The 25011-nt window shown below is 40.1% G+C and overlaps 1 protein-coding gene across 5 annotated transcripts in view; it reads right to left on the bottom strand.

Moving 5' to 3' along the window:
• Positions 1–25011, bottom strand: part of Foxj3 (forkhead box J3) — a 131552-nt gene that overhangs the window by 76271 nt on the left and 30270 nt on the right. For all 5 annotated transcript variants that reach the window (XM_045149446.1, XM_004670481.3, XM_045149447.1 and 2 more), the window contains 2 exons: positions 22397–22457; positions 7053–7377 (listed from right to left, as the gene is read on the bottom strand). In XM_045149446.1, the coding sequence (XP_045005381.1) occupies positions 7053–7377; positions 22397–22440 (369 nt within the window). In that variant the 5' untranslated portion in view covers positions 22441–22457. The remainder of the gene's footprint in view (positions 1–7052; positions 7378–22396; positions 22458–25011) is intronic.

The raw sequence follows: 25011 nt of genomic DNA, 5'->3' as shown, positions 1-25011 counted from the left end.
CTATCATCATGGAGAATGTAATTTCAAAGGGGAAAGTGGGGGGGGGGACGACACATGGGATTTTTTTTATAATCATGGAAAATATTAATAAAAATTAAAAATAATAATAAAAATAAAAAAAGAATAGCTATCATTAAAAAATCAAATGACAACAAATGCTGGTGAGGGTGCGTTAAAGAGGAACCACTGTTCCACTGTTGGTGGAAGTGCAAACTTGCACAGCCAATATGGAAATAAGCATGGAGGCTCCTAAAACTCTGAAAATAGGACTGGAGGGATGGCTCAATTGTTAAAGGCGCTTGTTTGTAATACCTGACAGACTGGATATGATTCCCTAGAACCCACATAAAGGCAAATGCTGAGAGGCACATGTGTCTGGAGCTCATTTACACGGCAAGCAGCCCTGGTACACCTGTATTCACTCTTTCTTTCTGTGTCTCTCATAAATAAATAAATAATTTTTTAAAAATTGATCTTCCATTTGATCCACCTACAGTACTCCTATCATATACTCTAAAGACTCTCTACTCTTTACTACAGGGACACTTTCTCAGCCATATCTATTGCAGCTCTATTCATAACAGGTAAAGTTGGAACCAGTCCAGATGCCCAACAACTGGTGGATAATGAAAATGTTACACACACACACACACACAATGGAATTGTACTCAGCATTAAGGGGAAAGGAAATTTGGAGGAAAATGTATGAATTTGTTTTTGTTTGTTTGTTTGTTTTTTGGTTTTTCAAGGTAGGGTCTCACTCTGGCCCAGACTGACCTGGAATTCACTATGGAGTCTCAGGGTGGCCTTGAACTCATGGTGATCCTCCTACCTCTGCCTCCCGAGTGCTGGGATTAAAGACGTGCGCCACCACGCCCGGCGAAAATGTATGAATTTGGAAAAAAATAATTATACTAAGCAAGACTACACAGACTTGGAAAGACAAATGTCGGATGTTCTCTTTCACATGCAGTTCCTAACATGGAACAGCTTGATCTGTTTATAAATTATAATAAGGATCAGTAGTATTGGCAAGAAACTATGAGGCTAGGAGAAGAGAGAGAAAAAATGAAGAAATGAGATAAAGGGATACTTGACAGGCAAGTAGAAGGACAATACAAGGGGTAGAAGGATCTTGGGGGTATTGGGATAATGGAGTTTGGGAGGAATGCAAAAATCCAATGATAGCATGAATCAGTACTATAGGAACCTTCCTCCTGGTTAGCTAGTTAAAATATGTAACTTTTTTTGGTTTGTTTGTTTTTCAAGGTAGGGTTTCCAGACTGACCTGCAATTCACTATGTAATCTCAGGGTGGCCTCGAACCCACGGTGATCCTCCTACCTCTGCCTACCAGTGCTGGGGTTAAAGGCATGTGCCACCCCCACCCCTGTCCCCCTTCCCTCCCGCTCAAAATATGTAAATCTTAATAAGAGGGTTGGGTGTAGTCTGGGCAAAAGTACCCTGTAGGGTTGGAGAAAGCTTAACCCTAAAACCATAGGCCATTGTTGGTAGATCCCAGTGGTAAAATCTGGTATCACCCCCCCCAAAACAGTGAGCTGTTGGTCAGGGAGGTTCATGAGGCCCCCAAAACAATGCAGGCCATTGCCAAAGTACTTGGTTACCCATGAGATCAAAATGGGAAGAAAGACCCCATTGCTGAAGACACTACAGGCTGAACTCACAGGACATGGAGAGATCACACTGGAACTGAGAAGCCAGCCAGCTCCCTACTGGCTAGCCCTCACAGTGCTGCACAGTGCTGTGTGAGCTGCTGGGGATAATGGTCACCAACAGCGTGCACAAGCAGGGGATTCAGCAAGTTACAAAAGCAACCAGCTGGGAAAGATATACACACCTGTGCAATAGTGGCACCCAGACTATAGGGGTAATCAACTACTTTCTGACTGGATATAAGGCACACTCAGTAGGAGGGAAGTTGATTAAGATGAGGTCAAAAAGTCCTTTAAATGACTATGCTTATCCCCTTTGATTCATGCTGTTTTCACTCTTGGTGGAAGAATACGTTTTACACAGATGGAGGTAAATACCAGGGAGACCCAAGACCCATCAGTACGATAAGAAAAGAAAGCTGAGTACCTCATACAAGATGAGTCATCTCTATCAAATCTGCCAGGACCCAGAAGACATTACAGAGGAAGTGACATATTAAACAGGAGTTCTGCTCTCACTGCTAGCCTGAGAACCCTTTTTAGAGAGATCATAACAGGCACTAAGGAGACTTAAAACTCATCAAAGCAGAAAATGAGAATGTAGAGTTTACCATTAAAGGAGACTTACAACATGTCCACCAAGGCTCAGGGAACAATGTGGAACAAGGGGCAGAAACAGTGTAAGAGCTATAGGGTTGGAAGGAATATTCTGAGGCACTAGCCCCACTACAGAGACTGACTGGTGCAAATATAACTCCAAAGTGAATAGCATTAACCCCAGTGAGGAAGGTCCTCAGTGGAATGGGGCACCTCTGACCACTGAGAAATCTCTCCAGCCCTCCACTATTTTAAAAACTGAAGAAGAAAGCCAGATGTGGTGGTACAGACCTTTAATCCCAGCAGAGGTAAAGACAGCTGTGAGTCTGAGGCCATCCTGTAGCTAAAGTGAGTCCCATGTCAGCCTGAGCTAAATTGAAACCACCTGAGGTAGGGATGGCTGGTGAGGAAGTTGTTTATAAAATACATAAAGAGATGGAGGGCTAGAGAGATGGCTTAGCGGTTAAGCGCTTGCCTGTGAAGCCTAAGGACCCTGGTTCAAGGCTCGGTTCCCCAGGTCCCATGTTAGCCAGATGCACAAGGGGGCGCACGCGTCTGGAGTTTGTTTGCAGTGGCTGGAAGCCCTGGCGCGCCCATTCTCTCTCTCTCCCTCTACCTGTCTTTCTCTCTGTGTCTGTCGCTCTCAAATAAATAAATAAATAATGAACAAAAAAAAAATTTAAAAAAAAGATGGAGAGATGACTTAGTGGTAAAAGCACTTGCCTGCAAAGCCTAAGAAATCATGTTTGAATCTCCAGGTCCCATGTAAGCCAGAAGCACAGGGACACAGTGTGCAACATCGCACATGCACACAAGGAGGCACACATATCTGGAGTTTGTTTGCAGCAAGTAAAGGCCCTATCATGCCCATTTTCTCTTCTTCTCCTCTCAAATAAATAAAAATAAATAAAGTATACAAAGAGAAATAAGCATTCTTCTCTACGGATTCCCAACCTTCCACCACACATCTTTATTTTCGTATCCAAATGATGTATCTTACAGATTTTTTTATAACTATTTCTAAAGTAGTTTCAGACCATGATTTAAGCTGGTCACCAACAAGAAACACCAACAGGTTAGATTTAGCACTCAAGATGATTTACAAGTCTTAAGAAGCTAGAGAAAGACAGGCTGAGGAGCAGAATCAAACCTTAAGCATCCTATTCCCAACAATGTGGACAAGTTCTTCAGTTGGGTTTTCATAGCCACAAGATCCCTAACTCTGACTCATCCCACCTCTCAACTGGGATCAAGCATTTCTTAAAAATACAATAAAATGTTCCTCTAGATCTTACTCTTCCTCAAAATACAGTGTAATTTCTCCTTTCTAATGAGCTCCCACACACACACACTTCCTTTAACTGTGATACAGCTTATTCTTGTACCATTCACTTTGCAACCTCATTATACTCCCCAGGGGAAAAAAAAGAAACTCTCATTAACTATACTGCTCAGTTAGCACTTTGTACTAGGTCATATTAATATGGCTTGTACACAGTAGGAATGACCAACTGTTGAACTATTTATAACACAGCACTTCATATTTCTCTATTGAAGTACTTTTGATTTAGCTTCATAATCACCTTTGTTTATGTATCTTCTTGATCTAGTAAACATGATACCCTCTTAAGGTCCCTGTACTGCCTAGGACAATGATGGCTCGACAGTAAGTTCTTCTCAAATTAATGAATGAAAAGTCATAAAAGTAACTGAAAATAACAGGATATTATCTAGGCCATAGACTCCAATTTAGCAGTCCACAGGTGGAACAGGAACAACAGACTTATGTTTACAAAGCAGAGCATTTGAGTGGTGGCACACACCTTTAGTCCCAGCACTTGGGAGGCAGAGGTAGGAGGATTGCCATGAGTTTGAGGCCACCCTGAGATGATATAGTGAATTCCAGGTCAAGTTTGAGGCCACCCTGAGACTATACAGTTAATTCCTGGTCAGCCTGGACCAGAATAAGACCCTGCCTCCAAAAAACAAAACAAAACAAAAAAGTTACAATTGGCAACATGTAAAAATTGAGAAAGTACACACACACACACACACACACACAAAAATGATTTCGCACTTTTCTCCAGAAAGAAAACTGTAAGATAGGACATGTGTCCTAAGAAGCAACATGTAACTACAACAAAGTTGCTCCTTTTCTATTAGACATGAATCTTTGGCTTGTCACCTCTGTGCCTTACTCAATTATAAGAGGTCTTTCTGATACCTTTAGGAATTTAGATTTATAGTTATTCCTTAAAGACCCATGAATCCCCAGTGGGGTGGGCTTTCTTAGTCAAATTTTGACCATTTATACTCTATAGCCATGTTAATTCCACTGTCAAACAGATTTCTCTCTCCCCCATCCACCAGATCTTCACAAAAAGAGCTAGTGTCCAATGGTAAGGAAGAAAACACAGTTTGCATAAATCCTTTCTACTTAAGATTGATGATGCTTTGATTACTAAGTCAAAAAATTATTTTTTTGTGTTGGGGATCAACCCCCTTTGTGCATGCTAGGCAAACAATCTAGCACTAAGTAACCGGCACAGTAACCGGGTCAAATGTTATAATGTACTTCCTCCACTGAAATACTGTTACAGTGACTTATTCAAAGCATACTACTAACAATCTGGTTAAGGTACTTGTCTGCGAAGCCTAGGAACCTAGGTTCAACTCCCCAGGACCCACGTAAGCCAGTTGCATATGGTGGCACATGTGTTTGGAATTCATCTGCAGTGGCTAGAGGACCTGGTGCAGCCATTCTCTCCCTCCCTCTCTTCTCTCTCATGAATAAATAAATTAAAATATTTTTTAAAAAGAGTTGACCTTGGCAAATTAATTTCAATAAATATTTATGTGATTTTTTTTTTTTTTTTGTAAAATCATAGGCCATGGTACAAGTCTACAAAGGGGTGCCAAATCCTGATTGTACCACTCTCTGAGAAACTCTGGAAAGTTATTTAATTTTTCTATGCCTCAGCTTTATTACATGTAAATTTTGGGTAATAGCCTCTGCTTAAAAAGGCTGCTGTGTAACTTAAGACAATAGTATAAAGTACTTGTAATAGTGCCTGGTCAAAGTTACAACTATCTGAGCAATGAGGGCTGGGACTGTAAATCAGTGATAGAGTACTGGCCTAAATATTTGAGAGCCTAGGCTCAACCTCAGTAATAGCACACACACACACATGCACAACAAAAAATAAAAACACTATAGTCTTTCCAGGGCCTGGTGATGTATGTCTATAACCCCATCACTTAGAGATCTAGGCCAGAAGATCTTGAGTTCAAGGCCAAACTAGACTGCATTATAAAAAAAAAAAAAAAAAAGACACCCACAAGTGCATAGTATTACAAACAACAGACAGGTAAGAGGTGAAAATCTTTCTTATTGGACAGCATTAATAATGTTCTTCATTATGAGAACATCACCATTAGAAAACAGTAAAAATTGCTACAGTCACTACATATAACCGAATGCTAAAATTAATGGGCAAAGGTTTAATAAGAAACAAGGTATTTGCACAGCTCCAGAGTAACTCCCCCAAACATTCTACTATGTACAAAGAATAAATAGTGGACTTATGGAGAAGAAACCTGACAGACATCACATTAATCAAAGTCATGGCTATGCTGAAATTATTATGTGGCCTCTGATATGAAAAAGGGAGCATATACAGAATACAGAATACATTACCTCCATCTAATCATGCAAAATATTATTATACTGAGGGAAAGTCTATATGATATTCAACAAGCACTTTTCAGAAGTGTCCAAGTCAGAAAGGACAAGAGTGAGGAATATTTACAGACTGAAGAAGACTGGGGAGACATGACATCTCAATGCAATATGTGATTCTATATTGGAACATAAAAGGACATTGAAGGAAAACAAATGAAACATAAGTCAAGCCTATATTTTAATTAAAGTACTGTCTAGTCAACAGCATTGCACCAACACTAACTTCTTTGTTCTAATCATCATACTATGGTTATATACAATGTCAGCACTACAAAAAGCTAAGAAGTAAACCCTAAGAAGTAGGAGACACCTAAGAAGGGAAACCTTTTGTGCTGTTTTGTAACTCATGTTAAGTCTAAAAGACAAATTAAGGTTGTTTTAAAAACTCACAAATGGGGCTGGAGAGATGGCTTAGCGGTTAAGCACTTGCCTGCTAAGCCTAAGGACCCCAGTTCGAGGCCTGATTCTCCAGGACCCACGTTAGCCAGATGCACAAGGGGCGCAGGTGTCTGGAGTTTGTTTGCAGTAGCTGGAAGCCCTGGTGCGCCCATTCATTCTCTCTCTCTCTCTTTCCCTCCCTCCCTCCCTCCCTCCCTCCCTCTTTCTGTTACTCTCAAATAAATAAAAATGAACAAAAAAAAATTTAAAAAAAAAACTCACAAATGCCTGGACTAGAGTGAACCATACCTCAATAAACAACAAAACAAAACAAAAGCCTCACAAATGTCAAAACAGTAAAAATTATCCAATTTTACTTTTGTTACCATCAGATTAGCAAAGCTCTAGGGATGGTTTTCTGGTAATGCTACATATTACTGCTCTTTTTTATACTGTGCAGTCCTATGACATACATAGTAAAGCTCTAACAAGCTGTTAACCAAAACATCATTTACATAAATATTAAAATCTGCATTTCTGACATTCTAAAAATGGCTAGTAGGAGTCCAAATGTCACCATCACACATCAAGTTTCCACAATGCTTTAATCTGACCATTATCATCATAGCATACTGCATAAAATAAATAATTGAAAACCTTTACCTTCCAACCACTGCCAGCCTCTCTATAATATGGGAAGTTATCACAAATCCACTGGTAAATCTCACTTAAAGTCATTTTCTTTTTAGGTGAGCTATTAATTGCAAATGTGATGAGGCTGGCATAACTGTATGGAGGTTTTCCATCTTTGTGCTGTTGGACTTCTTCCTGGTCCAGGGTTGTATTGGGGTCAAGGAGTGCATTCTTCTTAGAGATTCCTGTTCCATGTGCATTTTGCGTAGCATCTGATTTCTGGATGGCTGCTCTCATGGTAAGCTGTGGTAGCCAGTCCATAGATGTTAGGCTGCTCTCCAGTTCAGATGTCATCCTGAAGGGAAATAGACTCCTTAGTCAATATCAAGGAAAGAACCCCTGCTTCTCAAAACAATCCTATATTCACAGATCTAGTAGTTCCAAAGTGAGGGAATGCCTGAGTTAAATCTAGAGGGAAAAGACTGAAGATGTCAATGACCAAGCCAATTATTTAAGGAATCAACATTTCCAATCTATCTTGTTTATATATCACACACACACACACAGTTGCTGATGTCAATCATTCTAAAAAAGAATGCCTGCTGTTTTACTGGAATAGCTCAACTATTCCCTCAAACACCTTGAACCATGAGAAATCTGAAACTAGGCATCTGCACCTCAATTTCTTTTACCTAATTTTAGAGAAGTTACACAAATAAGAACCAAAATAAAATAGGGGAAAGAGGTGAGAGCTGTAAAAAGCAGGAGAATCCACATGAAGGAAAAACGGTCAAGCTGAGTAGGTGGGAGGGAAGGCACAAAGGGAAAAGCAGGGTAGACGAGAGTAGCAAGAAAACAGAAAAGAGGAAGCAAAATCAAGGGTGCTAAGTAAGATAAAGAAGACAAGCAGCACCAAGCAGCTATTTTAAAAAGTAGAGTGGAGCTGGAGAGATGGTTTTGCAGTTAAGGCACTTGCCTACAAAGCCTAAGGACCCAGGTTTGATGCCCCAGAGCCCACCCACATAAGCCAGATGCTCCTTGTGGCCCAAGCGTCTGGAGTTCATTTGCAGTGGCTACAGGACCTGGTGCATCCATTTTCATTCATTCATTCATATTCTCTCTCTCTCTCTAATAAATAAATAAGAGTGTGAGGGTGGGGGGGGGGTTTAGGTCAAAGAACCAGCTCACAAAAATTAAATAAAGATCTGGGAGTATAAGGAGTAAAAAGATTTAGTCACATAAATGGTCAGCATTATAAGCTCAGGCTTGGGGAAATACCCAATGAGTTGAAACCTTTAATTTATCATCTCCAAGGCCAAAAAAGTCAGACTATTTCCAGACTACACTAGACTAGAATAGGAATAGGAATAAGAATAAGAATGAAGCCGGGTGTGGTGGCTCACGCCTTTAATCCCAGCACTTGGGAGGCACCTTTAATCTCAGCACTTGGGAGGCAGAGGTAGGAGGATCGTGTGAGTTCAAGGCCACCCTGAGACTACATAGTGAATTCCAGGTCAGCCTGGGCTAGAGTGAGACCCTACCTCAAAAAACAAAACAAAACAAAAGAATAAGAATGAAACAGGAGAACAGAATAGAATAGAATCTCTAACAGGTTAACACATTTTCCAGAAGTAAAAAAAAGGAGGGGAGCACTCTGAGAATTGAAGATGAGTATGAAGAAAGAAAGTTGGATACTTCCACAAAACAAAGTACTTATGGAAGAGCACTTGCCTAACATGTAAAAGGCCCAAGGCTTGATACCCATCACAGTAAAAAGAAAGAAGGTGGTAGGACTTGCAGCCAAAAAATAAAATAAAATAAAATAAAATAAATCCCATGGCATCTTATCTCAAATAGCTCTTAGCAAAAAGCAACCTGGGGTAATATGCAGTCTGAACTTCAGGGAAGCACCACAGGTTTGGAAGTCAGAAAAAAACAGAATTCAAGTACTGATTCCAGTAATTTCTAGCCATGGGACTGTGAAAATGTTCACTATCTGTAAACTCCTCACATATAAAACAACTAAAGTGCCCAAAGTTAAATTATTACTTTGGAAGCCAGACATAGTAGCATATGCCTTTAATCCTGGCACTTGGGAGGCAAAGGTAAGAGGATTGCAGAGTTCAAACTAGCCTAGTATGAGACCGTACCTCAAGAATCAAAACCAAAAAAAAGAAAAAAGAAAGAAAGAAAGAAAGAAAGAAAGAAAGAAAGAAAGAAAGAAAGAAAGATTACTTTAGTAAAGCAGAAGCATTTGCACAAAGGAAATACTAAATAAGTGTCAATAATACTATTCTAGGAATATCTTGGGAAGGTATTAATGCACTACTGAGTTTTAGGAAGGAGACAGGAAAGAACAGAGAAGGTAAAAGAGAAGAGCAACAAACAGAGGGGAGGAACAGGGAAAGTGAGAGGAAAACAGAGGAGAAGGGGGAAGTAAGAACCAGGAGTCCTATCGTTATCTTCTTTGTCTAATGTTCTCATCCACTGTTTTACCTTCCTCCTTTCTCAAATCTCTGCTTCCTTTAATGAAAGGTCAACTTTAAATGCTCCCAAATAACATGGTCAGAGATCTTAAAGAAACTCATATTATCCTATATTCCCAGCATAAAGTACATTGTAAGGACTTATGGAATAAGAAGACAGACTAATTCAAAATCATACAATAGCAAATGAGTACTCTAGAGATTAGACTCTGTCCTTCAATTTAAAGATGAAAACCTAAGGCCCAGTGAAATTAAGTACTGTTTTTACTTAGGTTATTACTACAACTAAAACCAGAGCCCAAATCTCCTAATACCCAATCCATATAACTTTTCTATCATTTTTACTGTAAAAAGTATGAAAATTAAAGCAGTCCACCTAACTGACATAAAGTACTCAGATAAGTGCCAGGCAAATAGTGAATATTTAATCAATTCAAGCTGCTGGCAGCAGTAATGATAATAGTTGCTGCTACAACTGCATTTCATTAAATAAGTACTAGTTATTATTATATCATACTGTCATTCTATCTACCCCAATCAAATTTCCATTGTATAGTTTTATTTTCTTCAAAGTTTCAAAGCCAAGAGTTATACACTTTTTCAAGTTAATAATGTAAAGGCATGTCGTAGGCCTGAAGTGATGGCTTAGCAGTTAAGGTACTTGCCTGCAAAGCCAAAGGACCACAGTTCATTTTCCCCAAGACCCATGTAAGCCAGATGCACAAGGTGGTACAAGTGTCTGGCATTTGTTTGCAGTGGCTAAAGGCCCTGGTGTGCCCATTCTCTACGTTCCCCCCCACACACACACCTTTCTCTCTCAAATAGATAAATAAAAATAGAAAGAAATGTTCTAAACTAGAATATATAATTGGCACCAATATCAGTAATGAGAATTTATCACTCTCAGTATGTCAACAGAAAATAAGTAGGTATTTAAAATGTGTTGTAGGGCTGGAGAGATGGCTTAGTAGTTAAGGCGCTTGCCTGTGAAGACTAAGGACCCATGTTCGACTCTCAAAATCCCACATAAGCCAGATGCACAAAGATGAGGCAAGCACAAGGTTGCACATGCCCACTAGGTGGCACAAGCATCTGGAGTTTGACCGTAGTGACTGAGTCCCTGATGTGTCAAATTCTATCTGTCTCTCTTTCCCTCTCTCTAAAATAAAACAAAATAAAATAAAATCGGTTGAAGTACATTTATAATTTAGAATGTGTACAGAACTAGCTAGAGTAAAACTACCTAGAGTAAAAAAGCTGTACAAAGCAGTATGATCAATAGCCTCCCTTTTAGGAACCTACAGTCAGATCACAAAGTAAGACACAATGGAGAACTTGAATGAAGAGCAAGGCTGAGCTATAGGCACTGTTCAGGAACTAGATGACAAGGACTACAGCAGAGAAGGCACAGAAGGCAGAACTTCAGCTTGTCTTAAAGAAAGTTAAGATTGGGAATAAAAGTAGTACAAGACCAAGAAAGATAAAAATGGGGTGTGGAAAGAGGAGGGGCTTCCAGGAGGGTTGGGGAAGAGATGGAATCTCAGGGGTAGGAGGGTATCGGAGGGATAGGGAGTGAAGAGGGTGTACAGGAGATGGAGTGGGTGGGCAGGGAATTACATAAAAATTAGAGCATTAAGAATCAGTTCTGGAGAGACAGAGGCGTGCTCAGCATTGAAATATCTCAATCACATCTTCCAAGGCTCAGGGTTCATTGCAGAAGAGATGGTGGAAAGAACCAAAGGAATTGTAGGACTCCTTACAATGTGCTCCTCCAGACACAAAATCACCTGGATATCCATGACCTCACAGTGCCTGACACTACCTACACAAGACCATTATAACAGGAGGAAAAGATGATGACATCAAAATAAAAGAGACTGACTGAGAGGAGGGGATATGATGGAGAGTGGGGTTTCAAAGGGGAAAGTGGGGGGAAGGAGGGCATTGCCATTGGATATTGTTTACAATCATGGAAGTTGTTAATAAAAAGTAAATTAATTTAAATTTAAAAAAGAATCAGTTCTGGACCAGATGTGGTGGTATACACTTTTAATCCCAGCACTCAGGAGATCAGGGTAGGGGCTAGAGAGATGGCTTAGCGGTTAAGCGCTTGCCTGTGAAGCCGAAGGACTCCGGTTCAAGGCTCAATTCCCCAGGACCCACGTTAGCCAGATGCACAAGGGGACGCACGCGTCTGGAGTTCATTTGCAGTGGCTGTAGGCCCTGACGCACTCATATTCTCTCTCCCTCCCTCCCTCCCCCCCCCTCTCTCTGCCTCTTTCTATCTCTGTCGCTCTCAACTAAGTAAAAATGAACAAAAAAATTAAAAAAGAAAAAAAAAAGAATAGGAGGTCAGGGTAGGAGAATCACTGTGAGTGAATTCCAGGAGTGAATTCCAGGTCTGCCTGGGCTACACTGAGTACTATATAAATAATAAGTTCCAGGCTAGAGAGATGGCTTAGTAGTTAAGGGGCTTGCCTGCAAAGCCTAAGGACCCAGGTTCAATTACCCAGTATCCATGCAAACCAGATTCATAAGGTGGCGCGTGCATCTGGAGTTCGTTGCAGTGGCTAATGGCCCTGACATGCCCATTTTCTCTCCCCGCTCCTTCTTTCTCTCCCTTTCTATCTATGTATCTATATAAAATCTGCCTCTATTTCTCAAGTAAAAAAACTATAAAGAATTAGAAATAGTTCCATGGAAACCCTCACTCTGACTAGCATTAAGATGTAACTGCCAATGAAGGGGGAAGGGGAGCAGTCTGGACAGAAGGTGGAAAAATCTTAACCTTACAAGCACAGACTAGATGGTAAATCCAAGACCCAGAAATGGGTTACCCCCCACAGTGAGCTGTTGATCAGGAAGACCCATGAGGTCTCCCAAACAATGTAGGCCATTGCCAAAACACTTGTTTACCAGCCACAACTAACAGGTAAGACCCCATTGCTAAAGACACCAGAGGCTGTGGTCACAGGACATTAGAATGCCATGCTGGAAACAAAAGGGAAACTAGCTCCCTCCAGGCTAGCCCTCATAGAGCTGGAGAGACCTATTGGAGTTGCCAGAGAACAACAGTCACCAACAGCATGAATAGGCAGGGAACCTTGAAGACTATAAAATCAACCATCCAGAAAATAAGTACATACTTGTGTAATAGTGGCATGTAGCCTCTATAGGTAACCAATTGTTCTCTGATGGACACAAGGCCTGCTCAGTGGTAGGGAACTCCTATCTGGTACTAGAAACCAAGTCATAATCTCATGGTGAGAAAAGAGTGGGCTGGCACACCAAAATTCCTAAACTCTGCGAGCCCCCTTTAACCCAAACTGCTCTCGTTCTCATGGTTGGAGACTCTGTTTTATTTTACAGATGGCAGAGAAATGGAGGAGAGCCTAGATCCATCAATAAGACAACAAAATAGCTGACTGCCCACCATGAGACTTTCCACTTCTACCACATCTGTCAGGGCCCAGGAGAAACTGCAGAGGAAGTGACACTGTGAATATTGCTTACTGCTAGCCTCACAGCAGCCCCAGCATGATGGTGACAGACACTTAAGAAGGATCAAAACCTATGCAAGCAGAAATCCAGAGCATACAAAGAACTCAACACTAAATCACACTGCCAACAGGCCTGCCATGTCTCACAGAATATTGTAGAAGAAGGGGAGGTAAGACTGTAAGAGCCACAGAGCGGGTAGGACCACCCTGAGGCTTGGGCCCCTGCTACCCCATAGGGACTGAGTGAGGTCTTCATGACCCCACTGTGATTACCATAACCCCACTGAGGCGGGGCCCCTAGGGTAACAGGAGTTGGAGTGAGGGGATAATGGTACATAACCTGTTATATATAAAATAAAATTTAAAAATAAATAATAATAAGTAATAAAAACCCACAAACTCCTTGATCAGTAAGAAATTCCAGTATGAATGGGCAGAAGAGTGAGGAAGTGGGACACAGCATTTTGTTCTGGTCACTGCAGATGAACACACCCTGCTACAGGCAAGTGCTCAGGGGACCACATGGTCAAGTGCATGGGCATTCCAACACAAACACATACACACACACACACAAACACACATAATACAGAATTCCTGTTACTTTTGGGGGTGATAATTTGTGGGATTCTAAATCGTATGATAACCCTATGTTTACTTTATGAATAAGAGCTTCCTATTCACTGTTTTACTTATTAGAAATATGTAATATACAAATGAAACAAATTCCTACAATCTTTCATTGCTTGATCCATTACAATTATTTACTACTAATATGTTATCATTTGAAATTTAGTGAAGAAGTGTATGTCAGGGTTCTTGAAGCTTTTGAAATAGTTGGCACATGTTCACGGAATATGACTTGAATTAGTAGTAGCTTAATTAAATCATCTTTAAAATAATAAAAAAAGTTTAGATGTAAATAGCCTGGTTTTACAGGAAATTTTTCCCCTGGGGAGATGCAGACACACATCTTCACCCTAAACAGGGCTCAGATGACAGACCGAAGTGCAATTATACCAATACCACCAGTTTAATGAAGCAGTAAGTTTATTGGGGCGGGGGGGGTCACCTACTGAGCATAGAGGGTTATTTATAGGAACATGGAACCCCCAAAATAGCCACTTTAACAGGGCTTGTGTCAAAATTACTCCTTGGATGCTCTTCCCTCACTCTCAGGGTGAGGACTGACTGACTTACAGAGCACGGAGACTCTGAAAACACAGTATCAGTGGAAATCTCTCACCCTGAGGTCATGAGACCTCATACATTGTATACAGCCGGTGCAGGGGTCATCTGAATCTCAGGTGGGGGTCTAATGACCCCACACCTTCTGAGTTGACCCAGCTCCTTTTGATAAAGCTGGCAATAATTGTTTGCACGTTTCAGTGAGGAATTCTTTTACATACAACACCTGGAAAGGGGTCCTAAGCCCTCAAATACATCCTGTGTTAAAATTACATCACTGGCCTTATAATCATCAATTCTGTTAAGGTAAATATTAAGTACACTATAAAATGTCTCAAATTTGGGGCTGGAGATATGGCTCAGAGGTTAAGGCATTTGCCTGCAAATGCCTAATGACCTGAGTTTGATTCTCCAGTAACCATGAAAGCCAGATGCACTAAGTTGTGCCTGCATCTGGAGTTCATTTGAAGTGGCAGGAAGCCCTAGAACACCCATACTCATTCTATGTCAGCCTCTATGTGGTTTTTTTTTTGTTGTTGTTGCTGTTGTTTTGGTGTGTGTGTCTGTGTCTGTCTGAGATAAATAATAAATAAAATTTAAAATGTCTCAAATTTAAATTCTGGGGCTACAAAGATGACCCAGCTGTTAAAGGTACTTGCTTGCAAATCCTGACAGCCTGGGTTTGATTTCCCAGAATCTATGGAGGGCTGGATGCACAAAGTGGTACATGTAGCTGGAGTTCTTTGCAATAGGAGGAAGCCCTGGCAAGCCCTTTCTTTCTTCTTCTCTCTCTCCCCCCTTTCTCCTTTGCAAATAATTTTTAAATTTTAAATTCTGAGAAAAAACTTTTAATTTTGTTTGAAATTAATGGAATTTTATATTATTGATAGTGAGAGAGAAAGTACTTCCTTTTTTTTCTGATTTTTCAAGGTAGGGTTTCATTCTAGCCCAGGCTGACTTGGAATTCACTATGTATTCTCAGGGTGGCCTTGAACTCACCATGATCCTCCTACCTCTGCCTCCCAAGTGCTGGGATTAAAGGCATGCGCCACCACGCCCGGCAGTGCTTCCATTTTTGATATTCAGGCTGGAGGATGCAATGGTTCTCTATTAAGCAAGAACATAAAAGATGACCATTAGATTTGGCCAGGTCACCAGCTACTTTAGAAAGAAACCTATTAGTGGAATGGTGATGACAGAAGTTCGCTTGTATAAGAGAACAGATGGTGGTAAATTTAAAAACAGCATGGAAAGCTCTGAGGAATCTTGTTATGGAAATCTGGTTAAGAAATGCCAGGCCCTCATTACCTCACCCTATTCCAAATACTTCCTAGCTGGCCTCCTGGACTCTTGATGTGTCAACATCCCTCCCTGCAATTCACCTCAGGTCCATGCATATACCAAAAAGAAATCTAGCAACACTGTTTTCATTATGCCAAAGTCCATTCAATATCACTCTCCTAGGATAGTAAATCTAAACTCATTTTCAAATGCTTTAATTCTTACTAATCTTTTATAAATCCTTCTCTAAATTCCTAAAACAATTATAGCCTCAATTTTGGCATTGAACATGGTGCTTCATATGCATAATTACATCATAAGCCAGTTTTCTACCCTTACCCCTCTTGCAGACACTCCCACTGAGAGTGACCATACAGAAGTATTTCTGAGGCTACCTAATACAATACCAAATACAAATTATCTGAAAAATAACACAGTAATTCATAAGAAATAAGTCTTCTAAAATGGCCTCTTTTTCACTCAGCCTGGATGGGCTTCTCTTTTCCTTCAAAGCTCAAACCAAACATCTACACAAAAACCCAGTTGATCCTTTCTTCCCACCTAGTACCTCTTGATCTGAATGAGATCCTCTCCTACAACAGGGCACCAAGAGCACAGGACTTATATCAAGCTTTCATTCTCTTTACATCAGTGAGACCATCAGCTCCTTTCATGACTAAAACAGTGTCTAGCCAATGAAGGTTTGTGCATGCAAGATTAGACCACTTACTATGTGACAAAACACTTGTCAGAAGTAGATGCACTTATGAAAAGATAAAAGATTCAAATGATAAGAGAAGGATATTCACAGAAACAGTCCTCTGTAAGTTGGAAAAATGTATGGCCTTAGAACACAGATTGACAGGTAGCATTACACAGCAATAATTACAGTGGAATAGCATAGAAAAATGAGAAGATGGAAGCAAAGAGAACATACTGCTTGTGGGAGAAAGCAAGAAACACGGGATTTGTGTCTCGTTAATACTATGTGGCATCTGCTTTACTTAAAAGAACCTCTATAATGGGCTGAAGAGATGGCTTAGTGGTTAAGGCACTTACCTTTAAAGCCAAAGGACCCAGGTTCAATTACCCAGGACCCATTTAAGCCAGATGCACTGGATGTTATGCATGCATGTGGAGTTTGTCTGCAGCAAGTGAAAGCCCTTGTACACCCATTCTATCTACCTCTTTCTCTCTAATAAATGAACAAATATATAAGTATAAATTAATACAGTAATATGCTAGGTATGGTGGCTCATACCTGTAATCCTTGCACTTAGGAGGCTGAGTCAGGATATTGCTGAGTTCAAAGCAACTTGGACTACCAAGTGATGCAGTATCTCACCTTATGAAACACCACAGATATGACCTCATATGCTTTTTAACTACTTTATCACACTGCTTTGCAACTTCTGCAACTTTCCTAATTCCCAAGAAGCTTCCAAGGCTTACTCATTAGTTTTCAAGTCCCAGCGAAGAGGGGAATAGTGAGATATTGTTGTACCCCTAAGTGGAGTAGGAGAACAATACCAAGGAATATGTTGAGAGTAATGTCGTGACACACTTAATACTGAATCCTCCCACTTCATTCCTGGAACTGGGTATTGCACCTGAACTTGGCAGCATATTAAAAAAAATTGCACAATTAAGAAGTCAAAAGAAATCTTTGTGATTACCATAGCAGTGATTCTTGTATACCTGGTCACATGAGTTTCTGGGAGCAATGCATGCTAGCACAACTGCTGCTGGTCTCTCAGCACCCATGGTAACTAGAAGCAGGCACTATGGTAAAGACCAACAACTGCCATCTAGCATCTGCTCTTACCTTTTTCCATTCAAATACATCCCACTTGTGTTTAGGATGGCACTGTCCCTCTTGCCCAGCTTGTTCTCTGGAATGTGAATACAGTAGCTACTGTTCTAAAAGTCATATTGGATAATCAGTGATCTTGAGAATGAAAGTCACCCACTGAGGATATAGAAGCAGGAAGAGAAAATCTAGGTCCCTGATTTTATGTGATGTTGTTTCAAGACAGGATTTCACTCAGTAACCCAGGCAGGCCTTGAACTCTTAGCACTCTTCCTCACTCAGCCTCTCAAGTGCTGGAATTATAGATGTGAGCCACCATATCTAGCCTCCTGGTATTTTGGTGAGGTAGTTTATAAAGCTTCTATCCCAGTCCCAGACTGCTTTCCCTCTCAGAAGAATGTATGGCACATAAAATAGTCTCAACCACCAGGTGAAGGCAATTCCTAACACACACAAGTGAAAGAATCCAAAACACAAACTCTCTGAAAAATGAGCTGATAAAGTCTGATATTCCAAAGTAGAAAAATGACTGGTAAAGGATTCAGTTGACCATCACCTGTGGGATGAGGACAAATCACATGCCAACTAAGGCTACAGCAAAAAGAGAAATGTAGGAAAATTTAGAATGTATTATCTCCCTCTTGCCATTTAAAGCAAATTCCTAAAAGAGAAATAAACTTTGATTAGAGTTACAAAAAGAGAGGTATAATACAGATTTTTAGCTAACTTCCCATTTATAACCTACAGGTCTCATTATTTGAAGCCTTGTTAGACTGAGAAGGCATTACTGCTACTGAAGCAGACAGTGATGAAGCTGAATGTAGTGTTAAAAATGCATGCTGCTGAATCTAACCTCACGAGAGCTGCAAGCCTCAGGAAATTTTAAAAAGAGGACAGTAAAGAATCTGACAGTCCTTACTTTCCCCAACTTGGAACTGAAATTTAGCATTTCCTTTAATTATAAAAGTAAACAACATATCACAGCTACATCTGAGGCTGCTATCATTGAAAAGCAGAAATATGCCTACAAATAACAAATGTGCTATAAGTCTCAAAATTTTGTTTAAACTCATCAACTACCTCAAAATTGTATGTTCTTAGACATGCAGCTAGAGGCCCTGGCATGCCCATACTCTCTTTCTGCCTGCCTCTTTCTCTCTCAAATAAATAAAAATATTTTAAAGTGAGTGACAAAGACAGAGTGACTTTGAGTGTATATGCGCACACACACAAGTATCCTGTGGAGATGAATAATGCTGTACCCATAAATCACTATTATTAGAAAAATTTCAGTACCAGAAGTGGGATACCTTCCAGCAAGTAGATGACCAAGGAGGCCCTTGATGCTCCCAAAATATTACACACTATTGTCAAGGCTCTTAGTTTCCCACCAGAACTAGATGGTAAGACCCTACTTACTGCTGAAGATTTCACATGCACGGGCCGCAGGTCACAGAAATCAAGTGGGAGCTGAACTAGACGCCTCATCCCTAGCTGCCAAGATGCTGGAAAGAGCGATGCAGCATATAACCAGAAAAGTCCTCAACAGTCTTAACAAGCAGTGGACCCTGTAAACTTTATGGCTGGCCATATGTACCAACTGGTGCCATGGTGGCAGGTATGTTCTGGGGGAAACCAATTGCTTTCTGATTGGATATGAGGACCACTCCACGGGAGGGAATTCATGCCTACTACTGAAAAGCCCAGGTGAAAGCATTGCCTAAGAAGGCGATAAGCCCTAAGGGAGAAACTACTACTGTTGTCTGCCTCATTGGATACATTATGATCCCCAAACTGCCCTCTAAACACTTCTGTTTACACCCATGTAGTAATGTTACTCTCACTTTTGGTTAGAAAAATTTCTCTTTTCAGAAGCCAGTGACCACTATGGTGACTCAAAACTCACCAAAGTGCTGAGCAGTGACAGTGGGGTGTTCATTACTAAGACATCTCTATCACACCCTATGAGGCTCAGGAACCACTGTGGAAGGGTGGGGGGCAGAAAAAAACATAAGAGCCAAAGGAAGGGGAGGACTGCTTACAATACTATCTTCTAGTCACAAAGTGACCTTAACATAATTCATGACCTCACAGTGACTGGTGCTACCTACACAAGATCTGCATAACAGGAGGAGGAAAAAATGATGGCATCAAAATAGAAAAAAGACTTGTTGGAAAGAAGGGACTCACTGGAGGGATGGGTGGTTTGATTCAGGTGTCCCCCATAAATTTCGGTGTTCTGAATGCTAGGTTGCCAACTGATGTAGATTTGGGAATTAAACCTCCTGGAGGCAGTGTATTGTTAGGGGCAGGCTTATGGGTGTTACAGCCAGTTACTGGCGCACTCCCCTGTTGCTACTGTCCACGTTATGTTGGCCATGGGGTGATGTCCACCCTCTGCTCATGCCATCATTTTCCCTGCCATCATGGAGCATCCTGTAAGCCAAATAAACCTCTTTTTTCCGAAAAGCTGCTCTGGGTTAGGTGATTTCTACCAGCAATGTGAACCTGACTGCAACAAGGGGGGAATTTGGGAAGTGGAAAAGAGAAGTACTGGGAAGGATTTGTGATCATAGTATATATTGCCTATATTTACAAAAGTTGTCAATAAAAAAAAAATTATGTCAGTAGTGGAGACCAGGAAGCTAGAAAGGGGCTATGAGGAAGGGAGAGAAAGGCTTAAGGAAAGGATATAGTAGGTATCTAAGTAGAGGGATGAATTATTTGGTCATAAAAGTACAGTAAATATAATTAAAAACAATCCTAATGCATTCCAAAAAGTTCATTATTACCTACCAAAAATATTTAACTTGCTTATTCCTACATATTCAAAAGTACTAAACAGTTTTAGTCCATTTACTATCCTTACCTCAAGAAAAGATTTTTGGGCCAGGCATGGTTTAATCCCAGCACTTGGGAGGCAGAGGTAGGAAGATTGCAATGAGTTCGAGGCCACCCTGAGACTATGTAGTGAATTCAAGGTCAGCACGGGCTAGAGTGAGACCCTACCTCGAAAAAAAATAAAAGAAAAGGTTTTTGCAGGTTTTGTGTACATGTGTCCACATACATGCCACAGCACATGAGTGGTAGTCAGAAGACAACCTCAAGATTGTCTCCTTCCACCTGATTTGCCACAGGGACTCTCTTGTTACTTTGTCTCTGGGAAGTTTAGACTAGGTGGTCCCATGAGCTTAGGATACTGACTCCACTTTGTTTCCATAGGCACACTGGAATCATAGACACATGTACCACTTTACATCCAGCTTTAGGTGGAGCTGATAGTCTTGCAGAGTAAGCACCTTTAACCACTGAGCCATCTCCTCAGCCATTTTTCTGCTTTTGAGCAGGTTCTTCCTCTGTAGCTGACTATGAACTTGGGAGGCAGAAGCAGGGCCTGAGTGTTAGGACTGCACATGTGTGCCACCAAACCTGGCTTCCCAAAAACTTTTAAATGTGTCGTGTACATTTTCTCCAATCCTTACATTTACATACACATACATTGTCCACTCCCACTCATACCTGTGATTACAAATTCAGACCAGTCATATACTCAGTTCTTCTCCACCAACTCATATATTTTCTGTCTTTAGGTGAGCCACTTTCTAAATATGTAAGTAGTAATAGTATGGTAGTACATGTGAGGAAGGTAAAGCAAACAGTATTTGTCAGTGAGTCTACATTGCTCCAACAGCACTGCCTTTATTCCAATTTAGGAGATACAGTTGGAGGAAGAGAAGTGTCTGGTTTGGGGAAGGCTATGGAAAAGTAGCCTAAATTTTACTGTGGTTTTAAGTAATCAAGTTTTAACAACCCCATAACCCGCCAAAAGAAAATCTTTTCTTCTCTTCCTTATTTCAAACTAATACTGGCCTCTACTTAGTAAAACCAATGACAGCCAACAGTCCTCTATACACTCTCTGCCGTGTGTGTGTGTGTGTTTGTGTATTTGAGAAAGAGAATTCTCTGCTTCTATATAAACAGTATAGAAATCAAAGTCACATATAAGGATACTAAATATTGTGGCTCTGATGTTAAATGGGCTTTTCAGTTTATGAACTGATAGAATTATCTTTAACAAAATCTATTCAGTGGAAAATCAAAGTCTATAAAATATTCTGATTTACCCACACTCAAAGTTTTAAGTATTCAAAAATAAAATGATTCTTCCCATCATACTAAACAGAAATCACCATTAATAATTAGCTCTACAGCAGCTTTGAGATTACATAGGTGTCACTAGTTTTAAATAGAGGGAAGAAAAACACCAGCTAAGTAAAAAGAATCTCTTTACTTATTGCCATTATAAGAAAAGTTTTTACAGGAAGAAATGCCATAACAGCATAGGAAGTTTTCCTATAGATCAGGATAGCAAAAGCAGCACTGACCTGCTGAAAATTCCAGTACACAAAATCTATAAAGGCAACTAACTTCTCTATTCCTTGTTGGCTTGTTTGAGGGAGGGTCTCACTTTAACCCAAGCTATGAATTCACTCTGTATCCCAGGGAGGCCTTGAATTCACAACAATCTTCCTACCTCAGCCTCCCGAGTGCAAGGATTAAAGGCATGAACCACTTTACCCATCTAAATATACTTTTTAAAAATTAAAACATATACCAATAAATAATAAAGATGATTCTCCATGTTCAAGATTACTGGCAAAGCCAGGAATGGTACGGCATGCCTTTAATCCCCACACTGAGGAGGCTAAGGTAGGAAGAATGCCAAAAGGCCAGCCTGGGGCTAAGGAGTTCCAGGTTAGCCCAAACTAGAGTAAGACTTTACCTTGAATTAAAAAAAAAATTGATAAAAATTAAGAGCATATCTAAATCCCACTACTCCAAAAATCCCTATAAACAAAAATACTCTCCACTCTACCAAGTTGCACTAATTGATAAAACATACTGCAATAATTTCTTTGTTCAAGGCAAAAATGACTTATTCAACTTCACTTGAGAAATATAAAAGTGACACTGTTCCACAACAAAACTATTTTATTTTAAGAAACACAGTACGCTTCTTCTGGGTCTCACCGTTAAATTCACTATACTGACTTGGCCAGCTCAACATTTCAAATGTTAGATATTCCAATAAAGGGAAAAGAGAGCACTCACCTTAATGAAGTTACAGATGGACAAGCTTGTCCATACAAACCCATCTGGCCACAAAGAGAATCTAAAAATAAGTAAGAATATATTATTAGATGCTCCAAAGTAAATTAAATAATAAGCAAATTACAATTCCAACACTTAAAAAAGGCTAAAAGAATAACCTTATCGAAACACAAATATACAACAACTGATTGCAGCAAAGACACACACATACCAGAAAACCCAAGAGAAATAGTACCTGTGACCTCATTTGAAGAGCCGGGACCTCATAAAATTTTAAGAAATGGTTATGCTTATAGTACAGAAAAAGTGTGCTCAAACTGTTTAACAGAATCCTAGGCATTCCAGCATACCCCAAACACAGCCCTCCACTGGTTTTTCTATCACTAAAGCTTCATCTGAAGAAACTGCTGCACTGCTTTAAAAGGAAACAAGTTACCAAAGCACCTGAGTAAAAGGAAATTAAGGACTAGGCATGGTGGTGCACACCTTCAATCTCAGCATTCAGGAGGCAGCAGAGGTAGGAAGATCATTGCGAGTTCAAGACCAGCCCAACACTACATAGTGAGTTCTAGGTCAGCCTGGGCTAAAGTGAGACCCTATCTTTTTTTTTTTTTTTACATCAGAAATTAGTTATTTATTTTTAAAAAACAAATCCTAATTTAAGCCTTATAGATCATACGTAGTCTAATACATTTACCCACTTCTGCTTTGTAGCCACATCCAATATGTAAATAAACAGACCTGGCTGCATCTCAATAATTTTTCATGTATCACAAAATAATCTTTGTTTTTCTCCCCAACCTTTTGAACATGTAAAGACTGTTCTCAGACGATGAGCCTTGTAAAAACAGGCATGGGCTGCAGTGATTAGTCATCATTTGCCAATTGTTAATGTATACTAAAGATTCTCAGCTAAAACCCAGGAGATATATAAGTTAAAGTTGTATGTGTGTATATGTCCTCATAAGTACATATATATTCTCCTACACACATTAAGTACATACTTCTGTAGACCAATCATTTTAAACCAAAGGGTGAGACCCTATCTTAACACCCCTTCCCCTCCAAAAAAAAAAAAAAGAGGAAATTAAGTTCTTCAAAATCTGTGACACCACGGCTAGAGAGATGGCTTAGCAGCTAAGCGCTTGCCTGTGAAGCCTAAGGATCCCGGTTCAAGGCTTGATTCCCCAGGACCCACGTAAAACAAATGCACAAGGTGGCACATGCATCTGGAGTTTGTTTGCAGTGGCTGGAGGGCCCGGACCACCCATTCTCACTCCTTCATTCCCTCCGTCCTTCTCTTTCTCTGCCTGTCACTCTCAAATAAATAAATAAAAATCTGTAACACCATTGAGAACTTGAAGAATTTATATAACCTCACCGAATCCTAGTTTCTTCATCTGAAACTTGAAGATCATACTACCTATGCAACTTTATGTATGTACCACTACAGATTTGTTGTTAAAAATAATAAATGAGGGTTAGAGATGGCTTACCAGTTAAGGGACATGCCTGCGAAGCCTAAGGACCCCAGTTTGATTCTCCAGGTTCCACTAAGCCAGTTGGACATGGTGGTGCATGTGAGTTCATTTGCAGAGGCTAGAGGCCCTGGTGTGCCCATTCCCTTTCTCTCACACATAAATGAATAAAAATAAAATATTTAAAATAATAATAATAAATGAGGACTGGAGAGATAGCTTAGTGGATAAGGTGCTTGCCTATGAAGTCTAAGGACCTAGGTTCAACTCCCCAGAGCCCATGTAAGCCAGATGCAAAAGGTAGCACATATGTCTAGAGTTCGTATGCAGTGGCTGGCGGCCCTGGCATGCCCATTCTCTATCTGCTTCTCTCTCTTAAATATGCATATAAATAAATAGACTTCTTTTTAAAAAAAGAAATAATAAATGAATGTCAAGTGTCTATTGGCACTAATGCACGATGGCACAACAGCAGTGCTAATGTTTTCACAAGGACAATGCACAAATGCTTATCAATATAAGTCAGAACAGACATAGGTATATACACATGTATGTTGTGCAAATCCTAAGACTGTGAGCAACTAAAGAGAGTGCATTGAGTCTGGGGGATCAAATGTTACTCCCAATTCTAACAAAATGTTATTAGGAAGAAACATTTCAGAGACAGTATTTTAAAGACTTCCAATTTCCCTAAGGAAGTATGAAATCTTTTTTGAAATCTGATTATTTTCTAAATACTAAATGGACCAAGCAAAACACTAGGGTTTGTTCTAATTTTAGAACCTTTGATTCAGAGACTGAATGAATTCCTAGCAACTAATTATACCCTGTATACACTAAAGAGACACTTCTATTTCTGCAACAATGACTAGATGGATCTATCACTATATCCATATCCAATTATTAAATTAATTATAATAAAATCCTTATAAAGAAATCAGAAACCTAACAAAAATAAGGTATGCAACTAGAAGTAAGTGAAAAGGGTGAAACCAGAAAAGTATACAGAGCAGTAAAACCAGCCTTTCTTGGACATTTCTGCCAAGCTATAAATTCCAACTTACAATTCTAAAAGCTCTTGGGGCTCAAGGCACAAGCAGCAAACTTTTGGTCTTACCCAAGAGAGCTACAAGGAAA

Source organism: Jaculus jaculus, chromosome 5, assembly GCF_020740685.1.
Source record: "Jaculus jaculus isolate mJacJac1 chromosome 5, mJacJac1.mat.Y.cur, whole genome shotgun sequence".
Taxonomy (NCBI): Eukaryota; Metazoa; Chordata; class Mammalia; order Rodentia; family Dipodidae; genus Jaculus; species Jaculus jaculus.
Note: the sequence above shows the minus strand (reverse complement) of the source record. Positions and strands in the feature narration are given on the sequence as shown.